Genomic DNA, 10,608 nt, shown 5'->3' on the forward strand with positions numbered 1-10,608 from the left:
CATTCACATGTCGCGCTTAAAAATGCGTGGAAAACGCTAGGCGTGCCATTTTCCCCTATTTTCCAAGGTTGCGCTCCTGTGGCGTCTGCAGTTGCTGAGCAACCATGACCTACGTTTCAGACGAATCCAAACAGAGTTATATTAAAATTTTTCCTTGCTCTTCCAAGCATTTGAATGGGAGTAAGCGGGTGTTTCTGTTCAACAGTCCAAAAGTAGTCAAAGCACGCATATTCATAATAAAACATGCCTCACACGGCTCCGGGCGATGAATAAAAGCCTGTAGCAAATCAATGCGTTTTTGTAAGAAAAATATCTATAAGGCGTGCCATTTTCCCCTTTTTTCCAAGGTTGCGCTCCTGTGGCGTCTGCAGTTGCTGAGCAACCATGACCTACGTTTCTTCTTTCAGACGAATCCAAACAGAGTTATATAAAAATTTTTCCTTGCTCTTCCAAGCATTTGAATGGGAGTAAGCGGGTGTTTCTGTTCAACAGTCCAAAAGTAGTCAAAGCACGCATATTCATAATAAAACATGCCTCACACGGCTCCGGGCGATGAATAAAAGCCTGTAGCAAATCAATGCGTTTTTGTAAGAAAAATATCTATATTTAAAGTGTTATAAATACTTTTTTTCTCTTTTCCGCTGACTGTCATACGTGCAAGCCGTTTCGGCGAATGACATAGGATATATGCGTAGTGCACGCGCCTGTGAGATATGCTAGTCTCGTGAGTTTGTTTACAGGAGCAAAGGAAGAAACGTTTCCTTACTTTAGCAAAGGAAAACCAGTCTCCTCTTGGCTTACATCGAAATCCTCCAACATTTTTCTTTACAAATACTCGTTTTGTACTTCTAATTTGTGACCGGCATTTTCTTTTGTTCTCTCTCCGCGTTCGTCACGAATCACACAATACCGACGTCCTACGTCATCCGCCGGAACGGCTTCCACGTACCACAGTTAGATGAAGTAAGAGAGAAGTGTTTTTTACGTTTGAAATATGGATATTTTTCTTACAAAACGCATGGATTCGCTACAGGAGGCCTTTATTCACCCCCCAGAGCCGTGTGATGCACGTTTTATTATGGATGCGTGCGCTTTATTTGATGTCTTTTGGACTGTTGAACAGAAACACCCGCCGACTGCTATAATACAGCTTAGAAGAGCCAGGGCAATTTTTAATATAACTCTGGTTGGATTTGTCTGAAAGAAGAAAGCAATATACACCTAGGATGCCTCGAGTGTGAGTAAATCGCAGGCTAATTTTTATTTTTGGGTGAACTAACCATTTAAAAATGGCTATGCCTGTACAGCTATGATTAGCTGTTCCTCCATCTTGACTGAGATTTCAATGTTGTTACGGCAAAGGATAAAGCTGATTGGTTGGTTCTTGTCACATGACTTGCAGTGTGCTTGTGGCATTCTGAAAAGTTGAGATGGTTTTATCTCTATGCGGCGTGGATGCTCCTGGAATAAACGAGCGTTACATTTGAAACAACTTGAGCGTGCAAAAGACACGACATGTGAACGGCCCCTAACACTTATCGTAGCTATATGAAAAATATCTATTTGTCTATACACATAAAGTGTATAATTGAAACAGTTCATTGATGGAGCTGAGGAGCTGATGATCTGAATCAGGTGAGAGAGAGAGATGCAGAGTGTTTACAGAGCAGGAGACGCGAGGAACAGGATTAAGAAGCTGCAAGATTAATCTTTAATGAGCCGAAAAGAACACGTCACACCTCTGTTCATCAATTTGCACTGGCTACCAGTAGCTGTTCGCATTAAATTCAAGGCATTAATGTCTGCCTACAAAACCACCACTGGCTCTGCACCCATTTACCTAAATTCATTACTTCAGAGTTATGTGCCCTCTAGAAGCTTGCGTTCTGCAAGTGAATGGCATATTATTGTGCCATCTCAAATAGGCACAAAATTACTTTCACAGACTTTTTCATTAACTGTTCCCTCCTGGTGGAATGACCTTAACCATCTTCAAGAAACGACTAAAAACACATCTGTTCCACCTTTATTTGACCCTCTAACTCTAACACTTTCTATTCTATTTTAATTCTACTTTATATTTATCTTTTTAAAAAAAAATTTATTCTTTATTTAAAAAAAACAAAAAACAAAAACTAGCTTTCTATTTTTTCTATTCTGTCTACTTGTTTTTCTTTGAATTTCGGCTTTTAGCTCGTCATATTTTTCATTCCGGGGTGCCCACAGGGCATAATAGGCCCACTGCGCTTCTCCGGTGAGGAAGGGGGCGATGATGCGAGCTAAGTGCCGTGGTGCAGATCCCTCTCCTGGGGTGCCGTCGGAGGCTGTGGAGAAGGAGAAACAAGCATTAATGTCGCCTGGAGCTCCGTTGCAACTCCCCGCTGGTGTCTCTTCTCCCGGCTTTTATGGCCAGTGGGAACGAGCTCCAGGTGCGCCACCAATCACGCACAGGTGTTGTGCTTCTGTGATCAGTGTGGCAGCGGCGTTTCCAGGGCGACGCTGATCTGGACCCGGGATACTCGCCACATCCCGCTTTAGAACATTGATTTTGAAACTTGTGAATCCATTAGAATCATTAGAAGACAAAATTGTGATTCATATATGAACAGATTTTTTTGTGCACCCCTAGTTTTGACAACAGCTCTTCCTTAAAGCAGCGCAACATGGTCTCGGTTTCATGTTCCTGTGGGCGGATTTATGTAAATTTCAGGGTTTGTGATGTCACCAACCTGGGAAGTAGCTCGTTGTAGTCCCTACTAGCTGTTAAATTGCCATAATTTAAAAAGATGATATCTCCATTTGCATTGAACTTTCAGCATCGTAACTTTGCAGATATTGTTTATGCTCAAACAGCAACATTATACACTAACTAAAGTAAAAAAAGTGAAATCATAATCAACCACTCCTTTAAAAGAAATAATAAACACTTATAAGGTCTGAAAAAAGTACATCTGAATTAGATCAATATGTAGACCCAAGCTCTGAGTAAATTGTTGTACAATGATTATAAGCCTATTAGTATGTTAGATCATGCCTCCATGCCAGATAATTAAGATCCAGCCCCAGATGCCAGATCCCATCAGAAAATATCAGTTTTGACTGGTACCAAAACAACTCGTCAGCAAAGTAGTCCAATACCCAAAACCTGTTAACAGGAAGTCTTGTCTAGTACCCAAAACTCTATTACCAGTCTTCTATCAGCCAAGAAATTGACTGAGGAAAAAGCCAGTGAAGAGCAGAAGCAGAAAACAAAGTGATGATAAAAGGAGCAGAGTTTATTGAATAGTCTTAGTTGTGTATGTCTCAATGCTTAGACTTCGTCTGAAAAACACAAATTCAACAAGTATTGTTATACCAAATCTGCTTCAAAACAACATCCCATAAACCTTGAGTTTCCATAAACATTCCGTTGTATCTCATATTCATGAAGACAAACAGCCCTTGAACACAGTCATAAGACTAAACAACAATGGAAAAATAGTATAAAACAACAATATAACATAATATAATATAAATGACTAATAAATTAATGAATCAATGAGATGGGTATATAAATGACTATAATGATTATTATAAATGATTATATGATTAAATTGAATAATAAAATGATAAAATGATACATGATTATAAATGAATAAATGAATGAAGAATAAATTAATAAAAAAGAAAGTAAAACACAACACAAATGTATGGTTGCTCTATTGAAGCAAAACACTGTCATGATCTCCTACTGCTGTGTTGGAGCACAGAGCGAAGGAGCGAGGAGACGTAGGAGAATATCATGGGGAACAATCTTTATTAACCAAATAAAGACTCACAGGAAGGAAGACACACGTAGCATGGGGATTGACGTTTAACACTGGAAGCAGGACACAGGAAAACGCAAGGCTTAAATACCGGGAACTAAACAAGGAACACCTGACATCAATGAACATAATAACCAAGGGAGAAACATGGGGAGCAAAACACAAGACACAGGAGCACAGGGCTGACATTACCTCCCCCTCCCGGAAGGCGTGCCCACGTGCCACATAACTTCCAACGGGGAGGGGGGTGGGTGCGCTGGAGGCCTCTACGGACAGGCTTAAATGGGACGGAAGGCTTCCAGGGCGGTACCCGTTCCGGGACCCATGGCGGATTAGGCAGTCCAGGGAGCCATGGTGGAGCAGGGAGCTCAGGGGGTCATGGCGGAGCAAGCAGACTAAGGAGCCATGGCAGAGCAGGGAACTCAGGGGGCTATGGTGGAGCAGACAGTTCAGGAGGCCATGGCGGTGCAGGCAGTTCAGGAGGCCATGGCGGTGAAGACAGTTCAGGAGGCCATAGCAGAGCAGACAGTTCAGAGGGCCATGGCAGAGCGGCCTCCGTGTCCTTGGCCTCGGCCTGGTCTCTACAGCCGGAGCCCTATAGTTCACCCAAAAAAAAAATCCTTGGGGGAAATTTTGGGTTCTGAGGCCCTCTGTAGGCCTGACGTAGGAGCAGCGGCCCTCCCTGGGCTTGACTCGGGAACATGAGACCTCTCTGGGCTGGATTTGGGAACAGAGTCTCTTTCTGGGCTGGACTGGGAACCACAGCCCTCTCTGGGCTTGACTTGGGAACAGGAGCCCTCTCTGGGCTTGACGTGGGAACAGGAGCCCTCTCAGGACTGGACGTGGGAACAGGAGCCCTCACTGGAGCGGACTCAGGGGCTGGAGCCGTCTGCTGAGTGGCCGGCGACTTTGACTTCCGAGCGGCCGGCGGGCTTGACGTTGGAGAGGCTGGCGTGCTTGATGGCGGGCTGGTTCTGAATAGGGGCCGGACACTTTCCAGACACCTGAGGATCCCTTCCCTCCAGCACAGTCCAGTGGTGTCTGGGAGGTCCACGGGGCGGTGGTAATTGGCCCCGATCCAGAACAAAGAATTCAGCGTGGCATCATCCAACACTGTCATCGCCACGAGCCCGCACAATTCCCGGGGCTAATTCTATCAAGGGGAGATCCCTACGGACGAGGGCGGCAAATTTTGCGGCGGTTTCCATGATCGCGGGAGGGAAACGGAAAAAAAAACAATTTAAAAAAACGGAAACCAAAACATGGGGAGAAGGGGCGCCACTTAATATTTAGTAGTAGTAGTATACTTTATTGTCCTCAAGAGGAAAATTCTTATGGACTACATGTTGCTACAGACATACAATAAACATATAAAAAAACAAAATTAAATAAAATCATGAAAATAAAATCAAGATGAACTCTTGTTATACAACCGCACCGATACAGGTACAAAGGAATTCTTATATCGATTTAACTTACACATTGGGATTCTATATCTTCTACCAGAGGGAAGTAGTTCATATTGTAAATACAAGAAATGAGTTTGATCACCAAGAATCCTCTCTACCTGATTAAGAACACATTCCTCATATAAAACTTGAAGATTAAAATGTTCATCATGCCCAACAATTCTCCATGCTGTCAATAACAGGTGCATCGACTTAGATTTAAACTGTACTGATAGGTTACCAAACCACACTGTGATACCATACCTAACAATACTTTATAAAACAGCTTTATAAAACAGCAGCATAAGATTCTTGTTTACTCCATAGAGACGTAACCTACGTAAGAAATACAATCTCTGTTGTAGTCGAGTGCAAACCCATTCAATGTGTGTTTTCCATGTAAGTGAACTATCTATGTAAACGCCCAAATACTTATAGGTCTGTGACTGAATAATATTATGATCATGTATAACCACTTGGCGATGGTCACCTATACATTTTGGATCAAATACAATCTCTTCCGTTCAGTCTTCTGTCACGATCTGCTACTGCTGTGTTGGAGTGCGGAGCGAAGGAGCGAGGAGACGTAGGAGAATATCACGGGGAACAATCTTTATTAACCAAATAAAGACTCACAGGAAGGAACACACACGTAGCACGGGGATTGACGTTTAACACTGGACACAGGGCACAGGAAAACACAGGGCTTAAATACTGAGAACTAAACGAGGAACACCTGACATCAATGAACATAATAACCAAGTGAGAAACTGGGTAATGGGGAGCACATGGGGGGCAAAACACAAGACAGGAACACAGGGCTGACAAACACACAGTTTGCATTTGAGGATTCTCGTGATCCTTCAAGTAAGCAGGTGTAGGTTAATTATAAGGGTGTAAATCCGACGTTTCATCACAATACGATATGATATCAATTATCATACCCTGTAAAACGATATTTTTTTACACATGCATCACAAATGCAACCAAAATATATAACAACATTTATCTGAAATTTGCACATCCCGTCCCCAATTGGGACATTCACAACAAAAAATAAACTTTTTTAAATAATAAAGAAAAATAAATAATTGGAAAAAATCAAGTCACACATGAGTAGGGTTGGGTACCGAAACCCGGTACCAATATGGCACCGGTACCTATGTAACCGGTATGTACTAGAACCGAATCCGAACACAGATTTCTGTGCCTCATTTCGGTGCAATGCCTGAGCGATCGATTGAAATATTTGTCCTCTGGTTCTCCGAAACGGACACAAGAAGCATCATCACTGGCACCGCACGTGAAAAATAATTTCCCGACTGAGAAAATGCACGTGAACTCAAGTCGGAAAGCTCTAATAATACAAATCCAACACATTTTTCACATTTCTAACATTTGCACTCTCTATTCTATTTCTATTCTAATGGCCAATCCAGCATTTTTTGGGGGATTTTTTATTTATTTATTTTTTAACAAGTATCGGTTCAGGCACTGTTTAGGCACCGGAACCGTTTTAAAAGTATCGATTTGGCACCGGTATCGAAAAAAACCCAAACGATACCCAACCCTACACATGAGATAAGTAATCACAACAGCAGCATCAATATATTGTATTGTTAGACATTTGATCAATGTATCGATCCATATTGTTGAATCGTTACACCCCTAGTTAGGTCTTTTTTAATTAGTTCCAGTTGGTTCCAGAGACACATAGTTTAGCCTATTTGCTGCCCAGTTCTCTCTACTTCTACATGTTACACCTAAGACTGTGGTCTTGGACTGGCTGGTGATGAACTGGTTATGGAAGTTATTTTAACTCCTCAGTGATAGCCCGACTGAAATAATTCACCATCTCAGTTTATCTTTCACCACAGGATTAGGAAATAAACAAAAACACATGTATTTGACCTGACAGTGGAAATTAAGAAAAAAAAGTTGGATACATCCAATGTTTTCACATTTTCAAACTCATTGTCTCATGTTCTTTGCACTGGTTTGACAAGCCGTTTTATAAAAACCCATTTTTACAAAAGGTTCTATTGTTCTGTTGTTATTATAGTATATCAAGCACTCCATGTTATTATAATAATGCACATGCTCTCAAAAAAAAAACTTCAAGATTTAAATTCCAAAATGAGAGTCAAATTTTATTACCATCATGATAAACAACATTCAACACTGTTCCACATATAGGCCACTGCTGGGAAAAAAAATATCTCTAAGAGTGTTACATGGAGACTCAGATGAGTGAACATTTGAGAAACCAAAATAGTTTATTGAAAGTATAGCAGATGAAACCGGTTAATATAATGCTGAATCTGCAGCCCAGGGGCAGATGAGCAATAGAGATTACGAGTAGGCAGGTAAAAATCTAACACTGTCCAAATACTGTATGTATAATGAAATAATGGTGGCCAGACGCTGAGTTAACTGTTAGTGGAGCCTTTATACGTTTGTGATGAAGTCTACTCCTTCTCTCCATACCCCCTTGAGGCTTTATTCTAGCTACCATTGTATAGGGCTGTCAGTGAGGCATGGCAGAATGATAGGTATGTTTTCAGCAGTCTCTTCCACAGAATGTAGCCTATACAGAGCATCTGCCTTGATGTTTTTGGCCCTCGGATGATATGAGATGGTAAAGTTGAAGTGAGAAAAGAAAAGGGCCCATCTGGCTTGAGATGTCGGGCTTCTCTGAGATATTCTAGGCTTCTATAATCAGTGAATACCACGAATGGATGACAGGCCCCCTCTAACCAATGCCACCACTCTTCCAGAACCAACTTGATCACTAGAAGTTCCTGGTTTCCAATGTCATTATTTTGCATTGCAGAGTATAGATTTTTGAAGAAATAGGCACATGGATGGAGTCTTGGACGATTTCCCTTGCTGCTGAGAGAGTTCAACTTCCAAACCTGTGGTGGAAGTGCCGACATTGACTGTAAATGGATTGTGTGGATCAGGGTGTACTAAAAGAGGGGTGAATGCAAGCTTGAGGCATTGGAAAGCATGGGACTTCAGCTTGGCTTTTAGGAGGGAAGTTAATGGAGAAGTTAAGGAATTGTCCGTAGAAGTTGCCAAATCCAAGGAAGCATTTTTGGTCATCGGATGATATGAGATGGTTAAGTTGAAGTGAGTAAAGAAAAGGGCCCATCTGGCTTGAGATGTCGGGCTTCTCTGAGATATTCTAGGTTTCTATAATCAGTGAGTACCACGAATGGATGACAGGCCCCCTCTAACCAATGCCACCACTCTTCCAGAACCAACTTGATCACTAGAAGTTCCTGGTTTCCAATGTCATTATTTTGCATTGCAGAGTATAGATTTTTGAAGAAATAGGCACATGGATGGAGTCTTGGACGATTTCCCTTGCTGCTGAGAGAGTTCAACTTCCAAACCTGTGGTGGAAGTGCCGACATTGACTGTAAATGGATTGTGTGGATCAGGGTGTACTAAAAGAGGGGTGAATGCAAGCTTGAGGCATTGGAAAGCATGGGACTTCAGCTTGGCTTTTAGGAGGGAAGTTAATGGAGAAGTTAAGGAATTGTCCGTAGAAGTTGCCAAATCCAAGGAAGCATTGAAGTTCCTAGATGTGGAGGGTACTGGTCACGATTTTACTGCCTCTTTAAAAGGAAGGTTCCCTATGGCCATTTGAATACCCTCAGGACTGATGGCATAGCCTAGGATGGTACATACCGCATGACCTGATATTCATAATGGCCTGGAGGGTCACAAAAGTGGTCTATTCGTTTCACTTCTGGATACAAATTAGGTTGATTGTGCCTAGGAGGTCCAGAGATCTGAGGCAGTTAGGAGTATTAACATAACTCACTGCTGGACGAGGGGGTTGAACGGGATACATCAAAATGATGTGTTCCCCTCCACTGCAGTATAGGCATAACCCCTGGGTCAACCGGCATAGGCACTCTGCTGAGGATAGTCGGTAGGTGTCAAATTGCATCAGTTTGAAGCTGGGTTCTGGAAGCCAGAATGAGCTAAGTGTAGAAAATTGTATACTATTTGATTAAGTATACAATTTTTGTGAAAAATTTATTTAACATAACTCATTAACATAAATTATGTACAGCATTATACTCACACATAAGCTGACACTGTTTGTTTTTCATCAGAGAGTGATGACTTGTGTGCAGACCTTCACCAGCAGTACCAGTGTTGAAAGCTCACAAATTGTAAACTTACAATGGTGATGATTATTTTTATGAGAAAGAGGATAACATGGAATGATGCGACAGGACAGTTGTGAACGCATTGAGAACCATTTGCCCAAGCTGTGGATTAAAGGAAATAATGTTGTAAATAATGTTCAGTTTCTTGCATAGACCGATTGTTTTTGCTCCATAAGACCTCAATGTTTGGTCATGAGCCATGGTCATTACACAGGGGACCACAAAATATAGTTATCAAAGTTTATTGAATAATGGTGTTTGGCATCTTTATAACTTTAGATTGGGGAAGAATTTACAAAAGACTCTGCAGTGCACAAACACGAAAGAAAAGATAGGATCTACTTTTTCTTGACCATGTGCTAAAACATTAAGAATGATGAACAGATAAACAGTTTGAAACAGTTTAATTGATAGTCTCAGGCCTTTGACAGTATTGTCTGTATATGCAGTCTTCAAGTTTTAGGGAGTAGCTAACTGAAGTAGCCATGCTACTGACCTGACAACATTATTTAGTAGTGTGGCAGTTAAGCCTTTAAAAAAACAAAAACTGTAAAGCTCTTTCAAAGGATTTGTGGTGTAATATGTGCAATAAGGTGTTGCAGAGTAATCACTATTTTATTACTATATGTTACAATTGCATATTTACAGCTAAGCAAAATAAAAAAGAATCAAACATGGCTATCTTGCTACAGTATTGCTGATTATTGTTAAATAAATAAATAATCTGATCTGTGCTTGTTAATCCATTCAGTGAAAATAGCAATCTATGGCTATTGCATGTACATTTAACTTAAAAAGTGTTTATATATAACATCTTACTCCTTCAAGTCATCTTGTCTCTTAAGTGGCAAATGCTGGATTATTTCATATCATAATTTTGAGAATTTGTAGTAAAGACATACAGTATGTACACATACAATACCATATAACTTTAATAGAATTTATACAAAAATAATTTTGATTTGTCATTTATCAAACTTATCAAAGAACACAATGTATTCCAGCATGAAAAAATCTACTTCAGTTGATTTTTTAACAGTAGATCAATTCAAAAACATTTGTAAATACTTAACATTTGAGGTAACATTCATATATATATATTCAAATATATATATATATATATATATACAGTATATATATATATATATATATATATATATATATATA

General features: G+C 40.5%; 1 protein-coding gene across 1 annotated transcript in view; it reads right to left on the reverse strand.

Moving 5' to 3' along the window:
- Window positions 1-1,293: 1,293 nt before the first annotated feature.
- LOC107670927 (uncharacterized) overlaps window positions 1,294-10,608 on the reverse strand; it is a 23,370-nt gene continuing 14,055 nt past the window's right edge. Inside the window, exon 5 of the mRNA XM_016463749.1 lies at window positions 1,294-1,461. Coding sequence (XP_016319235.1) covers window positions 1,294-1,461 — 168 coding nt within the window. The remainder of the gene's footprint in view (window positions 1,462-10,608) is intronic.

Source organism: Sinocyclocheilus anshuiensis, unplaced genomic scaffold (genome assembly GCF_001515605.1).
Source record: "Sinocyclocheilus anshuiensis isolate Anshui unplaced genomic scaffold, SAMN03320099.WGS_v1.1 scaffold1503, whole genome shotgun sequence".
In the NCBI taxonomy this organism is placed as follows: domain Eukaryota; kingdom Metazoa; phylum Chordata; class Actinopteri; order Cypriniformes; family Cyprinidae; genus Sinocyclocheilus; species Sinocyclocheilus anshuiensis.